Source organism: Chenopodium album, chromosome 20 (assembly GCF_948465745.1).
Source record: "Chenopodium album chromosome 20, dcCheAlbu1.1, whole genome shotgun sequence".
Taxonomy (NCBI): Eukaryota; Viridiplantae; Streptophyta; class Magnoliopsida; order Caryophyllales; family Amaranthaceae; genus Chenopodium; species Chenopodium album.
In genome coordinates, this window is record NC_137853.1 from 35,340,956 (window position 1) to 35,366,184 (window position 25,229).

General features: G+C 33.7%; 3 protein-coding genes across 3 annotated transcripts; 2 read left to right on the forward strand and 1 right to left on the reverse strand.

Annotated features, from left to right (window-relative positions):
• Nucleotides 1-3,697: 3,697 nt before the first annotated feature.
• LOC145598994 (uncharacterized) lies at nucleotides 3,698-11,841 on the reverse strand. Its single transcript, XM_081655406.1, has 4 exons — nucleotides 10,909-11,841; nucleotides 10,401-10,716; nucleotides 6,020-6,179; nucleotides 3,698-4,588 (listed from the first exon to the last, which is right to left on the reverse strand). The coding sequence occupies exons 1-4, from the start codon at nucleotides 11,098-11,100 to the stop codon at nucleotides 4,135-4,137; spliced, it is 1,122 nt and encodes a 373-aa protein (XP_081511532.1). The 5' UTR covers nucleotides 11,101-11,841; the 3' UTR covers nucleotides 3,698-4,134.
• A 3,488-nt stretch (nucleotides 11,842-15,329) lies between these two features.
• LOC145597286 (large ribosomal subunit protein eL34-like) lies at nucleotides 15,330-17,750 on the forward strand. Its single transcript, XM_081653420.1, has 4 exons — nucleotides 15,330-15,486; nucleotides 15,713-15,792; nucleotides 17,273-17,382; nucleotides 17,501-17,750. Exons 1-4 carry the CDS (start codon nucleotides 15,408-15,410, stop codon nucleotides 17,589-17,591), a joined length of 360 nt encoding a protein of 119 aa, XP_081509546.1. The 5' UTR covers nucleotides 15,330-15,407; the 3' UTR covers nucleotides 17,592-17,750.
• A 1,449-nt stretch (nucleotides 17,751-19,199) lies between these two features.
• On the forward strand, nucleotides 19,200-21,039 carry LOC145598632 (glutathione S-transferase U9-like). The gene is made up of 2 exons (XM_081655009.1): nucleotides 19,200-19,650; nucleotides 20,563-21,039. The coding sequence occupies exons 1-2, from the start codon at nucleotides 19,333-19,335 to the stop codon at nucleotides 20,935-20,937; spliced, it is 693 nt and encodes a 230-aa protein (XP_081511135.1). The 5' UTR covers nucleotides 19,200-19,332; the 3' UTR covers nucleotides 20,938-21,039.
• The last annotated feature ends 4,190 nt before the right edge of the window (nucleotides 21,040-25,229 follow it).

Sequence of the window (25,229 nt, forward strand, 5' to 3'; positions counted from 1 at the left end):
ACACGCTTTGACTTTTGACAGTATTCATTAACTTTGCTTTAACTAACATTTGTGATTTATAAACATAATAAAAACATTGTCATGTATGATCTTGTTAGATTCGTTACAATGTGTACTTAATTTATATTCAATTTTTATTATTTATTACAATCATATGATTAAAGACATATTTTGTTGAATTTTCGCACTAGCAAACGTGATAAAAGAAACTTTTAAAAGAGAAAAAACTGTGTGAACTAAATCGAAATGAAAGGAACAATGTGAGTAATAAAACATGGACCATTGTAATTGGGCTTTTGGTAGGTAAGAATGTGAGGCCAGCCCTAACCCAAACCTTGAATTAAGGGTAAGGGACAACATGGGCCCGGGCCTACGAAATTAAGGGAAATTAACACTTCTATCACTTGCTCTTTTCATTTTAAATTATGCTACTTGTGACAAAGATATAAATAATTAAAGTATTTTGTTTGTATTAGGCAATCAGATTTATCTCTAAATCAAAGACAGATGTCAACAATTAAGGTACACTGATTAAAAAGGAAAGAGAGTGGAAGCAAATTTCTTCAAGATCACATGTGGGCCACGTGACTAGCACACACCTGTGCTACTATGTGGGGGTACCAAACACAACATTGAAGGCGTTGACTTATTAAGTGTTAGTGTGTTACCCTAAACTATATGCAGCAATACAGCATCACAAATCTACTCTCTCCGTTCCTTTTTGTTTGTCCCGTAATATCTAATGAGGGATGCTTTTGAGATTGTTTCATTATTTTAATAGGTAAATTTTCTCAGTTGCAATTAATCCCACTTATTTTTTCGCTCTCTTCCCTGTCAAACCTAATTGTAACTTCGTGTGTACAATTTTTCCTCACATATATATAAAATTGAACTTTGCTCTATTAAACAATAGATATGAGATGGAGGGAATAAACTATAGTTTTATAATATATATTCTATAATTGTGGTTTAAGTTAGGTCAATTATATGTTGGGATCAATTTATTGATCGATTGGCCAACGATTGGTGGTAACCATCACATCAATAAAATGCGGAAAAGTATTGTGCAGAACGGACTCACGTGAGTCCAATCATACAAAAAAAATTAATCACTAAAGTGGCAAGTTTAGCATAAGGAAAATGAAGGTGGTGTGTTTGAAGGTTATAAACTGGACTCACATGAGTCCGTTCTACACAAAACCTTCTGAAGAAAAAATTTTATAATATCAAACTTGCATAATTGATAAGCTTAGGAATTTATGATACTCCAGTAGTTAAAACTTATGTAACACGATCGAATTGTTATGCTTAATGAGCCTTCATAATAAGTAAAGTTACACTTTGAGATTTTTCTTCACAATTTTAATTAAATCACGTCATAACACATGTGTATTTGTAGGAACTTCGTTCTTAATATTTGTTTTAGCATAACTTTAATTAACTTGTCAAGGGCAGGGTTCCCTTTACCCTTCCTCCCACTCTTAAAGTTTCAAACCGACCTATGAGGATTTAGAAGTTTCGAACTTATATGACAATTTTCTTACCTACCAATAAAATAAGGAATCATCTATTATAGGAGGTATGCATGTAGTGTAAGGATGTTGTTCTTGGAATAGCAATAAAATAAATTATTCATTTCCTACTAGGCTACTAATCGATGTATGTCAAGCTTAAAATGTTAGTTAGAGTTCTATAGGGACATCCTATCATGTAGAGTGACTAGTTAACAAATGAAGTAGATTTAATTAATCAGTCTTATGAGATTTAAAAGTGACAAATTACACAAAAGCTCCATTACTAAGCATTGTTTCAATACGTTTAATCATTTTAGGGCTATACCATTTATTCAATTTGTGTTACTAGAGGTTCATAATCTAAGGTAATGGCACGTAGTAGTTATCGTCATCAAGCATTATAAAGTTAATAGGTTATAGGTACAAAAATTGGTGTATACATCATTTAAGGTGTGCGTAATTTAAAAAGAAATCATAATACAAAATAGATGAAAATAAACTCTTTCAAGGTTCTTTATTTAGATATCCTTTGATTTAATCAAGATTTTCATGCTTTAATTAAACTATATGAGTATTTTCATACTCATAGTGCATCATGCATTTAATTAAAAGCTCGTATAGTCTATAAATTACTATTGCTTGATCTTTTCACAATTAATATACAAGAAATAGTTTTCAAATTGGTACGGGAAATGTTGGAAGAAAATATTGCCAACAAGTGTAAGTCTTGATGCCATATACATATAGATGCTTTTACATGCCATCAACTTCAAAAAAGGAGGTGCAATAGTTATTTTTCTGTTTGTAATCAATTAATTGAAAGAAGATGCATTTAGACTAATTAGATTTACATAACATGACAATTTCATTTATTTATGAAATTAAGAATGAGATAAGCTTTGAAGGAAACGTTACCTAAAAATGATCTTAATTTAATGGGTCTTCTTTTCTTAATAACACTCCTAATAGTATTAATTGACATTAAAAAATTGTGTGACTCGAACGATACGTCAAGTTATTACTTTCGGAATCATATTGCACTATTAATTCATACGTGTTGAATAGGTGAGTTCGACTTCTTTTGTTTATCATGAAAACCTTTGTTATTTCTAATTTTACTTGTTTTATATGTTTAGGTTGATCATATACAAATTTAAAGAAGCATAGCAAATTAAATCTTTTATGTTATTCAACAACGTATGAAAAAATAATGTAATCAAATTTTAATTAATTTGCAACCACAAGCTAATTTGAATTAGCAAATAACATAAGAGCAAAAGAAAAGAATTTGGAAAAGTAATGCTTAATTCTACCTGATCCAAGTAAGATATATATACTTCATATGAGTGAAGTTCGAATGCATAATAAGATAGCAAGCTATTAAGCTTACCTTACCTCTAATTATGTCGTTATTGTTTATGACTTCAAGTTTTCATCATCTTTTTCAACCACCAATAATTTCATATACCACCCCTGTTACTTGTTATCTACAACTTTAAGGTATTATTTGTGAGACATAAAATTTCAAAATTACAGATAACAATTAAGGGGGGCAAAACTTTATATTTTCATAAGTAAAGTGCTCATTTTTTGGACACAATAGTACGTAATATTGCATTAGAAGACATTCTTTTAATTTCCATATACTGTAGTTTATTTCAAGGAATTGCTATGTGGTGTTTGGTTGAGCACCAAAGTTTTACTTTTAATGGGAAGTTTCACCTATATTATGCATAGAAGAGCATGATAAGTGAAAATCTTTCATTATTTTATTGTACATTTAAAGTATAAGATCTCATTATTTTGTCAACCGAACAACTTCATCTTCTCACGCTTCCTAACAATTTTTACTTCTCGTGAGTTTTTATGGCAACCAAACAGCCACTAGAAGAGTTTACCCTTTGTGCATGGTATATCATCTCACCGGTAAGTCAGTCAGTAAGTCACCACACCCACACAACCATTAGTAAAGTTTTACTACTTGTGCATCGTACATGTATATCTCACTAAAACCATCATGGCAACACTACTTTAACAAAGCTTACTGGGGTATATAATACTCTATCTAATTACTTTTTTCTTTTTTTTTTTGAGGGAAACTCTATCTAATTACTTGAAATACAACAATTTGATCAACACATCCCGTCAATACACAATTATAATTATTAACATCCTTAACCATATATTAACAAAAAAATATATATATATTAATACATTAATTAATAAATACTGTAACATTTGAGATGAATCCAACATCTTACATACTACATAATAACATTTGTAATATATGATGGATTGATGGGTGAACCCCAAAAGGCACATTTTTTTGAATAATGGCCAGTCTTTCACTCTTTCATAATTAGTCCAATGATCGGTGAAATAACCCAAAATACATATACCCTATACGTTGTACTAGTGTATTAAAAGCAATTTAACTCCATTTCGATCTACTTTTTCTTACTTTGTGTTTTGTGGTATACACTTATACGAAGTACATACAATGATGTATAGTTATATAATACTGGAAAAGAAAAGAAGGAAAAAAAAAAAGGTAACATAATTTTACATATACCCCTTCTTAACCGTGCTCTAAAATTAAGTTCAACATCATCCCCGGTTTTTAAATCTCTAGCAAGAATTTCTGAATTTCCTCAGCAACAGCCTTGGGGTACTCTTCTTGAGGCAAAAGAGCACCGGGTACTTCAACAAACTTAGTGACCCCTTTAGCTCCTCGGAGCGCTTCCATCTCAGCCTTTGACCTCTTAGGAGCACCGGAAGTTGAGACTACTAGAACAGGAATGTTACCCTCCATGGATGCAAAAGTATCAAGAAATTCCTCTCGAGATTTGACAGGATCTAGGAGGCCAGTCAAGAAAGCAGCAGGTACATATCGAGCTCCTTCCTTCTTTGTTAACGCATATCTGCTCTGCACAATTTCTGGGGTAACATTTGCAGGATCGGCGTAAACATGAGACTTGTACTGGGATTGAATCGCATTTTCGTTACTGACAAGAACATTATACATCATCCAACCCAAAGCTGGGACCCTTAAGGTTCCCCTGAGAAGCCCATACCTAAAAATTTACAAGAAACCAGACCTAGGTATCAGCAAATCCAGAGTTGAAGAGAGAATATATGGTACAGGAGCTTTAATTGAAAGGTCACATTTCTGTTATATAATGTACGTCTGTACCAAACAATAGACCATTTTTAGATTTAGCAAGGTAAAATTTAAACCTTCCTATATTATCCTTAAATCATATATACCTAGATAAAGATTATATTTAGACAATGATATGTGAAAACTTGAATGGTGACAGATAATAATGTCATTAACTATATTTCTGTCAATGAATTCCCGTTAAATGAAGCCATATACCAAGGGTCTAAAAGAGTACTGCATGAAAACTTAAGATTATAATTCTAAGGGATAAATGATATCAAATGCTGATAGATACTTATGCGCTAATATTTCAAACATCAAGTTGATCATTTAACGTGATAGATAATTATGTCATTAACTCTATTTCTGTCAATGAATCCCGGTCAAATGTAGCATACTAAGGGTCTACAAGAGTACTGCATGATAACTTAAGATTATAAATGATAACAAATGCTGATAGATACTTATGCTCTGATTTTTCAAACATCAAGTTGATCATTTAACGTTAAGAGAGGCCATACCTAACATCTAGTACTCAGAACGTCCAAGGAACATTATAAATGAATAACCCTCACCCCGCCAACCCCTAGTACCCCTTATCTCATGAAAAAAAATTGTCTATTATGTTAAACATGAAAGCAGAACACTGGAAAACTAAAGACCAAAAGAAAGGAAAAACTCTTCAATGCATAATAATCGAGACAACTTTTATAAGGAACCCCCCCCCCCCCCCCCCCCCCCAAAAAAAAAAAAAAAAAAAAAAAGTAAAAAAAAAGTAGAAAAAAAGAAAGAGGGAGGGGGCAATGATGTGAACTTGTGAAGTAAACAGTGAGATAATATGAAAATTGCCATTAATGAGTCCCGACCATGTGTGACCATCACAAAGGGACGACAAGAGAAATACATGTAACTTAGGATGATCATTGTAAAAGATAATGATAGCCACTTGTGCAGTTGTGCTTCAATTATTCATGCATCAAATTGATCATTTAATGTCAGGGAGACCATACCTTACATCTAATACGCAAATGTCTAAGAAAAACGAATACACCTCCTAACCCTTTATTTATAAATTACTGTGTCTATAAATATATTGCACAAAGGAAAAACACCAGAAAGGAGAAGATCAAAAGAAACAGAGGGGGTATACACCTTAGGAGAAGGTAAGACTATAAATTGAGACATTTATTTTGAGGGGAAAAGTATTACTGAAACTTTCAGCAAATATGTAGGTGTCAATTGCACATATGATACGTAGTATTAGTCATATCCTTGCAGTGACCATTTGACAACATTTCTAAAATCTGTGAGATGTCTCGGAGAATTATTCGGTATTTATTACCTGGATTCCATATTGTTATCACGTCCGAAGACAATTGGAAGAGGACCAGCCCAGGTTGGAGCTACAGCTATAATGGCTGCTGGCTTCACTAAACCCTTCTTAGCTGCTAGGACTGTCATAGTGGCAGCATGTCCACCCCCAACAACCACCAAATCATTGCCTGTCTTTGTACCAGAAAAGCATAAGAAACATAAGTAGCCACATAAATTTTTGATAACGATAAAATTATTACTCTAACAAATAAAACCTCAATGCAAAAACAGAAGAAGTTCAGAAGAAAGCTTGTAGTACAAGACATTAGCAGCAATTAGCTTCAAAAATATAGGGAAGAGCCACAACAAGAAGAATTTCACACAAAACACACTAATAAGAGACTATAAAAACTAGCAGCTTATATCAAACAATATAAATGGAATACTGAGATAACAAATACTTCCTCCGTTTTTTTTTTTAGTTGACACCGTTTGACTTATACACTATTCACACACTACACTTTGACTCGCTTATGTGATTTATAGATACGATAAAATATAATCATGAGGGATCTTGTTTTAATCGTCTATATGTATATTTTATTAATATCCACTTTTTATAATTTTACAATGTTGACAATTGAAGTTATTGAGCGTTAGAAACATGCGTTGGCAAGCGTGATAATAGAAAGGTTTCAACTAAAAACAACAGAGGAAGTACTTCCTCCGTTTTACCATTTTAGAAAGTTTCACAAATACTGCAACATTCCCTATTTGCACATATTCTCCCTCTCTCTCTCTCTCTCTCTCAAAAGGCAACTTTCCACAACCGTCTTCACATATCAAATTCAAATTTATGCCTAGGTATTGGTGTTTTCTATTTGGTGCTGTTAAATTGCCAACAAATTCTTAAGGAAATGCTCCCATTTACTTCTGTTCTTAGAAGAAAATTTTCTCACATATACATAGAAAGAATACAGTCTCATAGCATGCGTGCTTTTCAATTTGTTTCTATTTTGGGGTCTATATGGCTTCACAAGGGATGTAATCAAACAAGAGAACCCAACCCCTAGCTGAGTGATGAAGATGGCAAAAAAATGGCGAGGTGTAGCTATTCAGTGGCTGAGGGTCAAGAAAAAAAAAAAAAAAATCAAATCACCACCCTAAGACTCCATACATTCAATAACCCAACACCCACCCCCCCCCCCCCCACCCCTCTCTCCCCCTCGGCTATTTTCTTCAAAGGCTATGGGCAGAGGCAACAATTTTAAACTGATTCATGGTGTGATTGGGTTTTATTGCAGCGTCAATAGTGTGACATAAGCTTGATGCTGGTGGCTTGGTGGATCCAGATTTTGTGCTTCCTTGGCACTGCAAGCTGAAGAATTTGCAATTCTGCAAAGTCTGCTCAGTTGCTCAACTCGTCAAAATAAGGAATTCCAGGGGCAACGGTCCTAACAGATAGTTTGCAGCTCATCCAGAGCCTTCAGAAGCACGACTTCACCTATTAGATTTAGCAAATATTATAAAGGACATTAGGTTTTTATATTATATCTTCAGTTTGCTACATTTCTAAGATTAGTAATCTGCCCTTAATCCAGCCCATGAAATGGCAATTATAGCCCAGAGGAAAGGGCTGCCTATATTCCACTGTAATATTTATGCTGGTGTTAAGAAAAAAAATTAAAAACTATATCAGTTCTATCTTATTTGACAAATAAAGGGAACATCAACATACGTATAGATTGTCAATGAGATGTAATTAAGGAGTAAGAAACCTTGTTATCAGAGACTAATTTCCTAATGTCATCAGCCAGCAAACACACTACTTTCTTGAGGGATAAGCAAGCCAAGGCACACTCAAACTTCCATGAAGAAATGCTCATATATGTAGCATATACTCGGTATCTAGGATATAATACTACCAATTTCAGAGCAAGAAAAAAGACAATGAGCAGATGGAAGCAATCTGAGTACAGGCATACGTTTAGCAGCTATCAGCAGAACAAAGAGAACAACATAAACAATATGCATGATACATAAATCTCTTGTACTTGAGGAAAAAGTGTACACGTCTAGGACATGAGCAAAAAACACAACAGCAAGAACAATTTAAGAAGACAAAAAAGTAGGTATTATTGTATACCACTTACTAGCAATCAAAGTGAGAAGCGCTAAAACAACATGAACAATAGAGATTGTTCAGAATTAGGCTAAAGAATCATTGATGCAAACGAGCCATCCTAAAGTTTCAGTATCACCAGCAAAATAGGGCAGTACATTGATATCAATCACATCATAGTATCATACCATGATGATGAATTACATCCTCTAGAGTCTAGAAACTTTGCATTGAACATAGTTTTGTGACTTTGTCGCATTTCGAACCTATATATGACAATATGTTACCTTGATGAAAGCACAAAGTTGGATACAGTCACACATTCGAGTGACAAACATGCAGACTCAAAATATGTTCCATGGGAACACTATCATAAAAGTGGACATGAGTGCAGGGACCAGGGGTTTATGAAACGGTTATTGACTGTTGAAGACGTTTAGAAGTGCTTTTCATGATGCAAAAAACATACATACACATTCCAGTTTGACTTCTCACACAACACTTTGTAGCTCTCCATATTCATTTCACTAAAATATGTGGTTCATGGAAATTGAATGTCCAAGTGAAATATAAAGTATTGATAGGTATTAAGTATCTAAGAGATATTTTAATAGAGACTACGACAGGGACAGGATGAAATAAAAAGTTTAACATAATAAAATTCCAACATCATGAGGCTAGTATAAACTTCAAAGTCACATACATTCAGTCCCATTTGTACTATGTAATTGATAGGTATGACGTATTCTATTAGAGACTCAGAGATATTTTAATTGAGACTAAGACAGTGACAAGATGAAATGAAAAGTTAAAACATAACAAAATTCCAATGACATGAGGTTAGTATAAACTACGAAGTCACAGACATCCAAGTCCTATTTGTACTATTCCCCCCCCCCCCCCACACACACACACTCACACTCTAAGAATGATGTATAGCTCAAACACGTAGAGCTTCTATCTCGATTTCAGGAGATCTCGGGATCGATTCTCATCACCTGCCCTTGGGATCTCTAAACACCAAAACACACACACGCACGCACGCATGCACATGCTTACTTTAGGATTTACAAAGAAAAAAGTCCTAAAGAAAAATTTGTCTTCCAATAAGAGCACTCCAAACTACAAGAAACCTTGACCACGAGATACAATGCTTGCTCTCAAAAGCATGCTTGTTCTTGAAAGCAACAAACAAACTATTAACTCAAAAAGTCAGAGCGTGGAATCTTAAGTCTACTTCGAAGGATGAAGGAATCCTTCCTATGTGAGGTGCCGGAGTGCCAATGTTAATGCAATTAGGAGATCATCATGGTGACAAGGCCATGGATAATACATGAAGTTATGGATGGAGAGAGGGAGGGGAGGTGGAAGTTGATATGGATGGTGTGAGGAAGAGGTGGGGAAGAGGTGGGGAAAAGGGTTTGAATCCTGCTTAATTCACTTGTAAAGAATTAATTGGGATGCGAACAAAACATAACAATGAAATCCCCTTTGTTTCCCTCAAATTACCTAAATTCCCTTCTGCTCCTCTATGTTAACTATTTACCACTGATATGTTACAGCTACAAGATTTTTTTTATCTTCAACACTTACCCCTTCACCTTACCTCACTTTAATATAATTATGTTTCAGCAAACAGTATTGATAATCTGAAGCCGGCAAACTAGCTATTAGAGCAAACACTAATATTTAGATTACTAAATTAATATTACAATCATTTCAATATCAGAAGCAGAACAAATTTAGGATGTGACTGCAGATTGAAAAAGGATAGTACACAGCGTGGGGAATTAAAGGATAGAAACTTCATCATTGTAAAGTCAAAGTATTATACAATGCTCCACCAAAAAAAAAAAGTATTATACAATGCAAAATCAGGTACTTCAGCAACAAAATGATCCAAGTTACAAGGAGCTCATCAGTCTTCATTTACCTAAGAACTTGTTTGCTAAACAAACAATAAGACAGGGGTAAGACACTTAGGAGCTTCGAAACGCACAAAATGTTAAGAGAGATACTCAGCTGAGTAGAGCTGTAGAGCCCATAGATATGGATATTATCAGTACTTAAAGTACATCTATCACAGTAATTAACACAATGCAAATCCATAAATGATGGTTATAATCTATGACAAAAACAAAATTATGCAGCAAAGCTCATCAAGTTGTCATACTTCATACACACACATTCTATAACCAATAATTTATAACACATATCATCAACTCGTAATACGGAGTACATTAATATCAAACGTTGATAAGTGTATGAGATAGCCATTTGAGCACACCTGGTCTAACCACAGGACTACCAGGAGAATTAATCAGATCGGCCAGGAACTTCTCCATGACATCCGCAGTATAATCTATTTTCGGCCGGTCCGAGTTTCCAAGACCAGGCCAATCAACAAGAGTAGCCCCATAATTTTTATTAACATCCTGCTCCAAAATTTCTGATACCACCAAATTCCATTCTTCCATAGTACTAACATCAGAAATTGTGGGTATCACAAGCATATTCTTACTAGGCTTAGAACCCTCCTTTTCATGTTCTTCATAATATATTTTGATTGATTTATCACTGAACTTCCATTGCCAATAATCATTCTGAAAACAAATTCAACAGAAAACTAATGAAAATCAGAAAACAGTTTTATACCCACTTCCTCCTTATTTCAAAAACTTAAAAATACAATAATTTCATAAATCATAAATAAATTAACCCAGAATTCCTTATAAATGAGCATAATTTTACAAAATTCAATAGAAAAATAAACAAATTTCCGTTAAAAAAATTACCTTTTTTAGAGTAGAGGGCTTATTAGCAACAGATACATTAGAAGAACTGACCGAGGTAGAAGCATTAACTCTGAAATGCTTGAAATTAAGGGATTTTGAGAAAAAAATTGGTTGAGATGATTTAGGTGAAATTAGTTGAAATTGAACTGGGAATTTTAATGGGGAGAATCGAATTGTTGCTGGAAATGCCATAATTGAATGATTTACTGATTCGAGTCAAAAAGATTTGGGGTTTAGGGTTTACGATTAAGTAGAAAAATTATGGATATACAGGAAGAATTCACTCCTTTTTCAGCAGGCCATAAAATTAAGAATTATCGCTAGTCAAATGACTGAATTTCTGAGAGCTGGGTATGAGAGTATCTGAACCTTGTTGCATTTTCATTCTTAGAACTTTTGTGATGCCAAGATTGCCAACAAGCTTAAGCTCTCCCATACAAAATAAAAACCAGGAAAAATTACCCGAAATTATCCCACCTTTGGGCCATCTGCTAAAATAATCCCACCTTTGGATTATTTTTAAATAATCCCACCTTTACTCCTAATCCGCTTTAAATGGTTCCAACCGGTCATGTAACAGTTACTTGGCACGTGTTGGCCTGTGATTTGTCAAAAATATAAAAAAAAAATTAAAATAGTTAAAAAAAATTAAAAGAAAAAAATTAATAAAATTATTAATTATTTATAAAACACCACCACCCCAAGCCTTTCCCGCTGCCGCTGACACCGCTGCCCCGTAGCTCTGGTCACCAGAACCCCCAACGACAGCGCTGACGCTGGTGTCGGCCTGAACCCCCTAGCCTGAAGCACCAACCTACCTCCTCCCTCACGAAACCAAGCAACGTCGCCCTCGAAAACCCAAGCCTCGACCGTCGTACCCCTACCCCTAAACGCGCCGACCACCGTATCCCTCCCCCAAAACCACCAAACACCTTCGAAACCATTCCCCGTCCCGATCCCGACCTCCCTCCCCCTTCCCCTGCCACGTTCGAAACCAAACTCCATCACAAAAGCACCAAAGTCCAACCTCAACACCCTGGCGTCACGACGACCACGCCAGCCGTTCCCTGTCCCCGTTCCCCGTCTTTACGGCCACGCCCCGTTCTCTGGATTTTCGAAAGGGTTTTGGGGTTGGGTTGGGATATCAGTCGGTTCCTAGGCAGCGGTGTATACGGGTCTGGGTGGAGCAGTGGTTTCCGGTCTGGGTGGGGTGGTAGTTCTAGGGCCTGGGTTAGGGTGGTGGTGGCTGTGGTGTGGCTTAGGTGGTTGTTTTTTTATTTTTATTTTTTTTTATTTTTGTATATGCTTTTACTTTTTTATTACTAATTTTTTTTATTATTTTGGACGAATCAAGTTATGACACGTGTATATTTTAAAAAATTAAAAAAAAAAAACCTTTTTTAACCGGTTATTGGTCACCCAGGACCATTTTCAACGGTTTGGATATAATGGTCGGATTATTAAAAAATAATCCAAAGGTGGGATTATTTTGGGCGGACGGCCCAAAGGTGGGATTATTCCGGACAATTTTTCCTAAAAACTACGAGTATTTGTTTGACATCGTTTTTTGTTTTCAGTTTTTTTAAAATAAAAAATACTCCATAAAAAACCAGAAACAAGAAAGACATGTATCATATGATTTTAATAAAGTAATATTTTCTATTTTTTTGGTTTTTTGTTTTTCAAAATCATACTTGTATGATATATGTCATATAATGAATAAAAAATTAATCAAACTTATTAAAGTCATGATAATTATGCAAACTGACAGCAAAAAAGTGGAAACTTCTTTTCTTGTTTCCTGCTTTTGTTTTTTTTTTTATTTTTTAAAAAAACTGGAAACAGTAAACATAACTTTATTATAATAATAACTAGATTAGAACCCGTGCGATGCACGATTTATATAAAATCTACTTGCAACTTGTACATTAAAAAAAAGACTATTATACATGAATATATATGAGAATTACGTATAAAAAATAAGAATTTGTGTTTGACAAAAAGAACCTGACATTACAAAGAACATAAAGTCTTTAGAAAAAAAAAAACATAACAATACACTAAGGAACATATTCTTTTTCATGGTTACTCAAGTGGTTGAATGTGTTTGGGGGACAAAAAAAAAATGTGGTTGAACTTAACATATTTTTTTTATATACATACATTAAAGGATATATGGTATAAATGTATAATGTAAAGAACATATAATTCAAACTAAAAGAATATAATGAGCAAACTTAAAGACCATATTATCACGCATTCTTAAAATATACTCCTTTTTTAATGTTTTTGAAAGAAACTTAAATATATTCCTTTCATTTCATACTATCTTTCCATTTGGAATCATGACAATATTCATAAGATGAGAGGATCTTCTAATTTACTCTTAATATATACTATAACATATGAAAATTTGGTTTTAATAGTCCCGATTTTGGCCAATTTTCAATTTTTATTACTCTGTAATAATCCCAACGTTAGGGTATGTTTTCTTTTATAAGGCCCAACCGGGCATCAACTTATTAAGACAGGTTAAATGTACACATGTCAACACGTGATTGATCAAAACAATAATTTATAGTACTATATAAAGAGAAAAGACCTTTTGGTTGAAATTTTGCTTTTCCTAAAATACCCTTCTACAAAATTACATTTCTACCAAAAATAAGTGCAATTTTTTTTTTTTTTTAAAAAACCATGCTCCGTACTATCATAATTACCCCCCTCTCATTTTTTCTAAAAAAATACCTACCATCCTTTTAAAAAAAAAACCATTTGAAAAAACAAAAAAAAAAAAAAAAAAAAGAGTATTAATCTTGCTTGATAGATTTTTTTTTTTTTTTTTTTTGATAGGCTTGATAGATTAGTTATATGCACTTGCATGAATTTTTGTGCGTTCCTTAGCTTGTATTCCCTCCTTTTTTAAATACTTGCTGCATTTCTCCATACGCGGGGTTTCAGAAGAAATTGGAGAAAGTAATAAAATATTGAGGTGGGGGTAGTTGATAGAATAAAATTGTAAAAAACTATAGTAGTGGAAGAATTGGAAAAGAGAGAGTATCATGTTGGGTCCACTAGGTGTGAGAAATGAATTAAATATTGTAAAAACTTTCCCAAAAAAAAAATGGAGAAAGTATTTAAAAACAGTCGGGAATGGAAAATGGGAGCAAGTATTTAAAAACAGATGGAGTATAAGAGCAACTCCAATAGTGAGCTAATTAACAAATTAGCTTGTTATGCCACATAAGATTATAAGCTAATATCTTTTGTAGCTAATTTGTGCTCCAATGGTTAGCTAGTAGCTTATGATTTAATAGTGCCTCAATTTGTTAATTAGCTTTTTATATTTAATTTTATTAATGCATTAACCTATCTTTTTGGCAAGTTTATTTCTTAAGCAAATTAGCTTAGCTAAGCTAATTTGCTTGACCAAGCTAATTTAATTTTTTAGCTCCAATGGTTAAGCTAATAGGTAGGGAATTTATAAATTGCAAGCAAGTCCCTAGCTACAACCATTGGAGTTGCTCTAAATTAAGTACAAGAGATTGCGGTTTGATACAATTTTAGTTTAAGCCATCTTTAAATCGGTTCAAATGGTTTAAGGTTAAAAATAGTTTGGGTTAATAACAGTTCAGTTTTATTTCGATCCGTTTCCATTTCTATTGGGTTTATAAATAGTTCGATTGTTTAACAGGTTTGATTCTTATACAGTTTCATTACTCTGAACGGTTCGGTTTCAGGTTTACTACAAAACGGTTCGAGCCGATTTTAGGTTTCAAATAATCGATTTTTATCGGTTCGATTTTCATTTGGGTCAATCGATCAGGATAGTTAAACGGTTTCGGTTTGAAACATGACAGTGTTAGTATTAACTAATATTGTAATTGACCACATATAAATTTGTGAATTTGCATAGGTATGCCAAAATCAATTGTATTTGAAGGGTAATTATTGCATAAAGCATTAAATACACTTACTAAAATAATGTAAATTTAGGAATCCTCGATAAAAACACACGTAATTCAATGTAATTAACTAAGGGCCTATTCCCGTTTAAAAAAAAAAAAAAAAAAAAAAACTAAGGGCCTATTTTGATTTACTGAATTGAGCTGACTGAACTGAACTAAACTGAGCTGAACTGCTTATTAGAGAAGGAACTTAAAGCTAAATCGAACCGATTAGAGCTGAATTAAACTGAATTGATTGGAACTGAATTGAATTAAGTGTAAATTTAGCATTACCGTTGTAAAAACCCCTCCCCTAATAATTAACAAAAAAAAAAAAAAAGCAAATAAAAACTAGATAACGTGGCAACATCTAGTTCGTCAAAAAAGGTTTGACAACACAAACCGTTAGATCTAGGTTTACCACAAACCAATTAGGGTTTTAATTTTTTTCGCCTCCTCATTTCCATCAAAACCTCTACTGCCGTTGGAGTAAGAGAGAGAGAGAGTGAGACGCAGAAGAGGAGAGGAGAGAGAAATTAACACAACTCATCAATGGCGCAGCGTCTCACTTACCGTAAACGCCATAGCTATGCCACCAAATCCAACCAACATCGCATCGTCAAAACCCCTGGTATGCCCTCCTTCTCTCTTCTCTCTTCTCTCTTCTCTCTTTTCAATTCACCCCATTTCACACTTTATTTCATGGGTTTATTTCTGGGTTTTGATTGTAATGTTGCATGATGTTGAAGTAAAGTTGTAATCTTTTTGATTAGATTGGTTGTTTGATTACTGGGTTTTGATTATAATGGTGGGATATTTCTGAATTGATTTGTTTGGATTGCGATTTTGATTGATAGGTGGAAAGTTGGTTTACCAGACTACAAAGAAGAGAGCTAGTGGTCCAAAGTGCCCTGTTACTGGAAAGAGAATCCAAGGAGTATGTCTCTTTTTCTGATTCATCTTGGAAATGTCGATTGTTGATTATCTGTTTATGTAATTTCTCGGTTTGGCATTAATAGTCGTGTTGATAGTGTAATTTGAACTAGTAGTATGATGGAGTATGTTGTATGATCTTGTTTTTGGTTGATATTAGTGGAATGTGGTATTGTGTTTGTTGAATTTGGGTAATAATTGAAAGAACATCATTGCAACTTTAATAAACTGAGTAGCTTATTATGTTAAGCAATGAATTGATTGTTTGATTACAATGTAATGGGTGATTGTAAAAGGATGGAAGACATTTTTTTTAATGAGATTATTGCTCATAGTTGTGCTGCTGATAGAAGTTTGTTGTAGGAGGCTGTGTCAATATTTGTTCCGTGTAGGGTGTTCGTTGTCGGTGTTATCTGGGATTGAAATTGTCAATATTGTATCTCATATCTTCACTTCAATTTCTACTCCCTCTGTTTCGGTAGAATTGAGCGCATTTTAGTCTTAGCTTTTTAGATAACATTTGAGCTATACACTACTACTTATATCGAACCCCAAATACGGAGTAGAAGTTCCAAATTTTAATGTAAATTATATGGGGTGAAGCTGTGAATGTTTGTGTAGTGAAGGTTCTGTGGCTGTATTAGAAAGTGGCATATATTATAGTGTTCACAAAATTAAGTGAAGTGGTTATAGTACATCTTGTGCATTTCTCTGAAGTAAGTAACCCTAAATTGAAGGCATCATATTCACATATGTATTGGGGACTGAGGTAGTATTAAAATAACTGTGTTGTTTGACTGCTGCAATTGCTACCACTTGATGATTTTGAATTGTTATTCTAGCATCGTGATTTTGGTTAAAATGTTTAACATGGGATTATGGGTAGATATTGGCTCCGGCCTAATTGACAATTTGACATGGTCTCGGATACAGTTTGATTATACCATTGCTCTGTGTTTATGGGTTTGTTTGGACTATAATGTGGGATTCCCAAACTTGGTCATCTTTTGGTGTAGCAATAATTCATTTTGGTCAAGTTAGTATTTGATTCTATTGAATGTTTCACTGTGCGATTCTTATGGGAATTATGTTACATCTATGAGGACGAGTATCTGTCAACTATATGTTGCTACTCAAATTTTAGGCTCGATTGTCTAAATTGTCTCCAAGTGAATAATTAAATATTGTCACTGGGATGTGAATATACAAATGTAATGTAGTCATCGTTCCTTTGTTTATGTTCCACTTTAAACAAGTTTCAAGATAAAAGGATCCTAGATAAGCCACTTTCATTGCATCTTCAGAGTGAACTTGATAACTTAAGTAGCTCTTTGTAATTATTGATGTATCTTGTATGCTCTGGATTTCATTTAACATTGGCTGTGTTTTACCGATTTCATCTGCTAAAGTACTTGCTGCATGTCCTTGTATTAGATTCAATCGCAGGACATGTTTTAACTGGTTCCTTGGTTATTGTTTTGCAGATTCCTCACCTGAGGCCTACTGAGTACAAGAGAAGCCGATTGCCCAGGAACAGGCGTACTGTCAACCGTCCTTATGGAGGTGTTCTATCTGGCAGTGCTGTCCGTGAAAGGTTTGTTGACTTTGTTCTCATACTTTATGCTAATCATATCTGCAATCTAAGCTCATCACATTTTTTCATACCTTCTAATTTTAATGCAAATTCCTGCTTTTGCTTGTTTTCCCTACAGAATCATCCGAGCTTTCTTAATTGAAGAGCAGAAGATCGTGAAGAAGGTTTTGAAGATTCAGAAGACTAAAGAAAAGGCTACCAAGAACTAGAGTGGCTGTGAATTTTTGTCTTAGTTTCCTCAGAAGAAATTTTGTTTTTAAGAGAAGATGATGATGACTTAGGAAAAACCCTGTTTACGGTCCGTACTTGTGCCTATTACTACATTGAGGTGATTGTTTGCTTTTTGAATGAGCATTTTTGGTTTACTACTCTTTTCGCCTGGTTTCTGGAAATGTCATATTAATTATAAAAGCATATACTCCGCCATGGTATCAGTGTTTTCTTGGTTTGCATTTTTGCATCATTCGTACCATGGCAATGGTAACTTGTGCTGTTCTGTGATGTTTGTTTACGATAATCGACTCAAGGCTACAGCTCCTAAGTTTTACCTTAATGAAGAGATGTTGCAATTAGCCGGAATCATCATACAGAGTATTAGATTAAGCTGTGTTGGCATGTGACCATCCTATGATCATTCCCTCTCCAGCTTCATCCACATCTAAGCAACGTATTCTACCCATATCGTTATAAATGCATATCCAATTTTAGCTAATTACAGTATTTTTTTCCTAGTTCTAAATCTATTGTGTGATTCAAGCTTCTTTTGTACTTACAAATCATCTACCCCCTCAATTAAGTTCTCGACAGAAGCAACTAGTTTTATTAACAATTAACATGACATAATATGAAACGACTGTCAAAGAAAACCCGAATGGGAGTTATCATATTGATAGTGTTGTTTGTACTAGTGTGACTTGATAAGTACACCCCGAACCTGCTCTTGCAAATCTGTAAGTGGAGTATTCTCATTGGAGTGTTATTGTTGGACAAAGTTGACTATGGTCAAGCTTAGCTGATACTTTTATTCGAGAGAAGATGTTAACCTAGTTGAATTTCTTTCCTAAAACCTTTATAATACATCTTCTAGAAATTGAATTGGGCGAGAAAGAGGAAGAAAGACACACATCTGAGCCATAGTTGTAATGGAGGAAGAGAGTTTAATAAAGCTACATGGATTATGGACAAGTTCTTATGTTTTGCTACATGGATTACGGTAAAATTCACAAGTATTAACTGTTGGTGAATATTAGTCCTTATTACTTAAACGAGAAGAAAAATTGCTGATTGCAAAAAAATTCTAAAATATATTTGTTGTTAGAATAGAAGGAGATTTTAGTAAAAGTATACTTCCTCCGTTTTTTATAGTTGCAACACACATTTTATTACGATATTTAAGAAAAGTGGAACTCACATGATATAATACGCTTAAAATGGGGTTAATAGGTTGTCAAGAGTATAATCAAGTGGGTCATGTGCTTTTAATAAAGGTAATAGTACAGTTTTCACTATAAAAAAACCACCCTTTTATGATGTGTTGCAACTATTGCGACATTTTCATTTTAGAGTAGTGTTACAACAATAAAGAAACGGAGGAAGTGTAATACAATGTACATGATCTTAATTTGGTTACCCATAAATCAGTCAATAAAACTTTGAATTGAATTGGGATAAGATTTCAACCAATTAAAATTTCTTTTTCTTAAGAATTGTCAAAAATGAAGGTTACACAAAACCTTTACCACACATCCACTAGAATGGCTAATACTTTGAATTGAAAGAAGATTTTAACCAATTGGCATTTCTTTCCTTGAGAATGGTCAAATATGAAGGTTACAAAAAATGTGAAGGTTACAAAAACCTTTATATATAACACATCCACTAGAATTTAATTTGGAATTAGGAGAGAAATTAAAGGAGAAGAAAGACGCACATTCACACAAAATACTCATAATGGAGGAAAAGAGTTCGGTAAAGTTACATGGAATGTGGGCAAGTCCATATGTTTTAAGAGCCAAACTTGCCCTTAATATTAAGGGCATAGACTTTGAGTACATAGAAGAGGATTTAGCAAACAAAAGTGAGTTGGTGTTGCAATACAACCCTGTGCATAAGAAAGTGCCTGTTCTTGTGCACAATGGTCTGCCCGTTGCGGAATCAATGATCATCCTCGAGTATATTGATGAGACTTGGGCTGATCCCCCGCATCTCCTCCCTAAGGATCCCTACCTTAGGGCCAAACATCGATTTTGGGCTGCGTACTTACAAGAGGTAATCCCCTTACTCTTTGATGATCTTCTGTAACTTGAGTATTGTGCTCACCGTAGTACTTGGTACGTATGGTCACAACAATTCATTCATAGTACGTAGTTAAATTGGTTTTCATTTATTAAGGAAAATGATTCTATGTTTGTTACGAGAAAGCCCTAGTTAATCAATTTGATAAACAAAATTTATTTATCAAATGACAAAATGGTAAATAAAACAACATAAATACCTAGTCATCATGACATTTTTGTAAATATATCAACAACAGTGGGATCCATATTTAATAAAAAGTTGTTAATTTATTTACAATTTTGCCATTTGATAAACAAATTTTGTTTATCATATTGATAAACTTGAATTTTCTCGTTTGTTACAGAGTACATTTCATTAATAGTTAAATGTTTGCTGGTATGTCTCATATTTAATTCATTCATGATCAAGAGTTGGATCACTTAGGGGGTGTTTGGTTCAAGCATATTAGGTATAAGGTATGGGTTTAGAATGACCAAAACCCATACCTTGTATTTGTTTCTTGAAATTTCATTTTTCAAACCCATACCTCAAACCCTCAAGGTATGGATTTTTGAAACCCAAAGGGGGAGGTGGGTATGGCTCATATCCATACCTTTAGGTTTAAAATTAAAAGGAAAACTATCATTCCTAGATAAAAACCAAACACATGAATCAAGTATCAAGTTCCAACCCCATACCACTCGGGTTTCATTCCTCATTCCAAACCCATACCATTGTTTGAAGTTTGAACCAAACGCCCCCTTACTTATTCCTAAATGCAAAGTAACTCATAATTTATTAATAATTTAATATTGTTAATTTTGAGAAATAAGAGACGAGTAATTTTGGACAGAGGGAATATGTATTAAATATCTGACAAATTTAATTGTATGGTATGATCAGATAATGATGATATTAAGCAAAACGATGACAAACGGAGGTAAACCTACAGAAGATGAGATGAACGAGTACTGGAAGAAGATGGATATGGCCGAAGCATTGATCAAAGCCGAGTTATTCCCAAATGGCTGTCCATCTTTCCAAGATACGAAACCAGGATACTTAGACATAGTCCTGTATTCTTTCTTAGGAACCTATGATGTCGTCGAAGAGTTCTATGGCTTTAAGCATATCACTGCAGAAAGGTACCCGTTCTTGGCGTCTTGGACAAAGGCACTCAGTGAAGTTCCTCAAGTTAAAGACGCGACTCCATCAAGGGTTAAGGTCATTGAGATTCTTCGTGCTATGAGGAAGAACTATCTCCAATTAAAGGGATAAATGATCATTATTAAGTTTAGTGATTTATACAAAACTATTTATGATTCTATCAGGGTTAATCAGGTTTCAATTCATTGTCAATTTCACAATTTTTTTGAGTTTTTTTTAGTGCATTATTTATCTGAATTTGCATATTTTTTGTTTGATAAGGTGGAAAATTTTTATTAATAAATAAATGAACATGTGCTTTTGGACTTGAACTATAGTTGACTTATTTCTCAATATATACATGTAAAATGGTATTTGATTTTCCTATTGTTAAATGGGGCTAGGCCGCATTGGTCACGAATGTCTACTTAATTTTAAATCCAAGAAGATTTCCACTCAAAATCAAGCTATGACTCTATGAGAGGTTGAGGGGAGTGGTCTTTTAGCCTTAAATGAATACAATTTTATCTTTATTGAATGTGGGATACATATTTTCATACTTACTTTAATTTCACTCGATTAATGTAGAACAACACATATTAATCAAGATTGTAATGAAAACTCCCTCCATTGTGTTCATGGCGTGTAAGTGTGTAACTTTGACTTTCAAAATTATCCACCATCTTGATTATGTTATCCATGAAAACCACTTACAATGAAAATAAAAATAATCACATTATTTTTATAATATGGACAACGCATACAATGTTATTACTAATCAAATACTAGTTCTATAAGAATAATCATATTATAATATGGACTTATGGAGTAGATCATTATAAATTAAAAGGTAATAAAGAGTCCCACATTGACCACGAAACTAAATAAAAAATAATATTTTAGTAAATACCGAATACAATCTAAAGGGTACGACCACACTTGTGTAGGATCACTTCTATAGGTCGTATCTTTGTATCCTTGGTCACTAAGGAGACAAAAAACCAAGTCTGGGTGATGATTTAACGCCATATGAATTTTTTGTTTCAAAGCAAACTAGTTAATAGTACTAGCTACTACTAGGTACTTTTCATCAAGAGTCTTTAGCTTTGTACCACTCTTTTGTTCTTCATGAATATTATGAATTAATATTGATAGTTTTGTTTGTAGACATTGAACTAATAGATTTGCTCAACTATTCCCTCTGCCCTCTTTGGTGATGTTTTGGGTCGTTGCAACTTGCAATGTCCCTTGTATAAGGTCTTCGCCTCACAAGTCTTATACAAGGGCTGCGCCTAAGAAACGGATTTAGGCCGCACTCGTCACAAATGCCCATTTTAAATTATGACAAAAATTTTCTTCTTTTTTTCAATGTGGGATATACATCTTAATATTCACTTTACTTTCATTCAATTAATGTGTGATAACATTTTCACTCACATGTGAGTTTGCTCATGGGCTCAACAACCTCAACATACATGCACTAAGATTTACCATAGCAATAGTTGCCTCCTTTTTTCCATAAATATTATTACCTTATAAAAAGTTTGAAAATTCTCTTATGAATAGTGTGAAGACAACTATATCCATCAAAATGTTTGTTTACCAGTTTGCCCCCAATTAAAAAAAAAGGTAAGAAGATATTAGTACCTAACTAGATTAGTTTATGTGGAATGATAATAGGATTTTTTTTTCTTCTTATATTAATTTGTATTGATAAATACTCCGTACTCCGTACTATTTACATGTAACACCCTAGAAATTCCTTTCCTTTAAAATACACTTTCCCCTTTTTAAAATACGTTTTAGGAATATCTAAGACATTACCGCCACCGTGAAAACGGCTAAGGCAACTATCAAAGATACACAGCGGAAGACTTGAAAGCCAAAACTAAATAAATAACACAATTTAAAAACCAAACTAACGAAAGTAAAGTTGTAAATCAACAAAACCAAAGTTAAATAAAATCCACTACAACTTGGAACCCCTTAGGGCCCTTATTCGAAACCGAACAATCAAATAATTGTGTTAGTCCAACAAGTAATAAAATAAAACATCCAAAGCATAATTACTACACATCCTAATGGAAACTAGCATGATTCCCTCTTCACTCATGCCCCATCATGAACATGCCTCAATACCTGAAAAGAGTATCTCTACTTGCCCCCACTACTCTCCATTAAAATGGATCATCGTAGGGCCAAGATAAAGACATAGCCAAACACAAACAACACACACAATCAGCAAAGCTGAGTACAAAAGCGTAAATAAGCACACTAACATGCAACTCCTAACACCACACATACTTACCTCATTGCACCTGTTTACAAACACACACAACAATCAACGAGACACTTTAATTGGACACTAAATAATTCATTTAGCGTTGATTACGCATCGAAAGAGTTTCCTCCTAAACCTCCCTCAATAAATTGAGGTTAACTGACACGGGAGCTAACCGTGCCAGCAACACCTATGCCACACATTGGTGGCGGAATTCCAGCGCATAATAATAATAAAAAGGAATATACAGCGTCCTGTACTCCATTAGAAGTTATGGTTAAATATAAAACCCCATAACACTCCCCATTGTTCATACTCAAGGTATATACGTTCCAAGAGTTTTGGTGCGTAATCTCTTTCACTTTACGTTATTTACATATTATTAGACTTGGTGATGACTCTCAAAGCATAACAATTCAATCATCAATAATAATTCAATCACTCAAACATACCAATTTAATTCTTGAATATTTAATGACCACATAATATTTAATGTTGAACCCTTTTTAATTCTACCTCAGTGTCAAAGACACCTTAAACGCATAAAGCGCCAACAATCCTATCCCTCGGTGTTAAAAACACCTTAAGTGCACAAAGGCACCAACATACTATTTATTCCTTGTGTACATAGACACTTATATAGCTCATTCCTCATGCTTAATGCATCAATAAAAATTATATGGACTATAATAAAATTCCTTTTCAATATTCTAAACATATTAAACAATTAGTTTAATTAAACATGCTCTCTATCATGCCATAAATAAATATGTAGTCCATATACTCATGCCAAAATATAATTTCCAATCCATAAATTATCACAAATAATTCATGCTTCACAATTCAATCACCAACACCAATAATTCACAATTCAATACGTGAACCTTAGCATGATACTACTTGTAATTGATTGAAATTAAGCCTAGCATGATTCTACATCATCAAAATATGCTAAGTACGCGAACGTACCTTGAATATGATCTTAAAATCGCCACGACTAGTAAAAATTGCTCACTTCAAAGTCTCCTACACATTAAAATTATAATAGAGTATTAAAGTCCACTCTAAACAAATTTCCAGCAATATATACTATTTTAAAACCCCTCATAAATTAATTAGAATAAGCTGAAATTACATTTAAAACACCATAATTAAGTCCCCCTTAATGGGTAATTTAAATTTCCTTTAAAAACATAATATTTAGGGTTCTACATAAAATTCCTGCACTTTATTTCTAATTAAAACTTGCTGTAATTTGATCTTAAAGCACTTAAATTGAAGATCTAACCATTAATACATCATATACTTTCATAATTTCATAAATCAAGAACCTAGGGTTTCAAAAATTGGGGCTTTTTAATTAAAAACTAAATCTGAAAATTTATTAATATAATTACAACATTCAAATATCAAAATTAATCCCAAAACTCATAATTTATAATTAGATCTAAGCATGGATTAAAATAGAGGAAGAAAGATTAAATTTTTTTTTTCGAGAGCTACTCACGGCAGCAGCCACCACGGCGTGGCTGGGCTGCTGCCGCCTGCCGCCGCGGCTGCTGGCCGTGTGCTGGTGGCGCGCGGTGGTGTGCGGTGGTGGTCCGGCCACGTGTGTGGTGGTGGTGGTGGCCGGCCGTGAATAGGGGAAGGGGAAGAGGAAGAAAAAAAGAAAGAAAAGTAAGGAGAAAAGGGGAGAAGCTTACCTTGGGTTTTCTCCACTCTAGGCAAAGTTGATTTGCCTCATAAGTGGGATATTTATACCCCTTCTCTACCAACCCTTTTACCCTAAAATTTCCTCTTTTAGTTTTCCTAATCCCTTCCCAAATAAAACTTGTTAAAAATTAAACTTTCTTAAAATAAAACCCCAACTTTTAAATAAAAAATAATTAAATAAACTTTTCTTTTATAATAATATTAATTAAAATGCTTTAATTAAAATAATTATAGCTATTTAAATATTTTATAAAATACATACTTTAAATAAAATACGTATAAAAATACGGGGTATTACATTACATTATTAAATTATTTAGATGTTTAGAATACTTGTAGTTTTGTACAGTAGTAGCTTAGTTAGAGCATATTTCCTGTCGTGGAATGGTAATGGTTTTTTTTTCCTTCCAAAGTTTTTTTATTTTTAAGG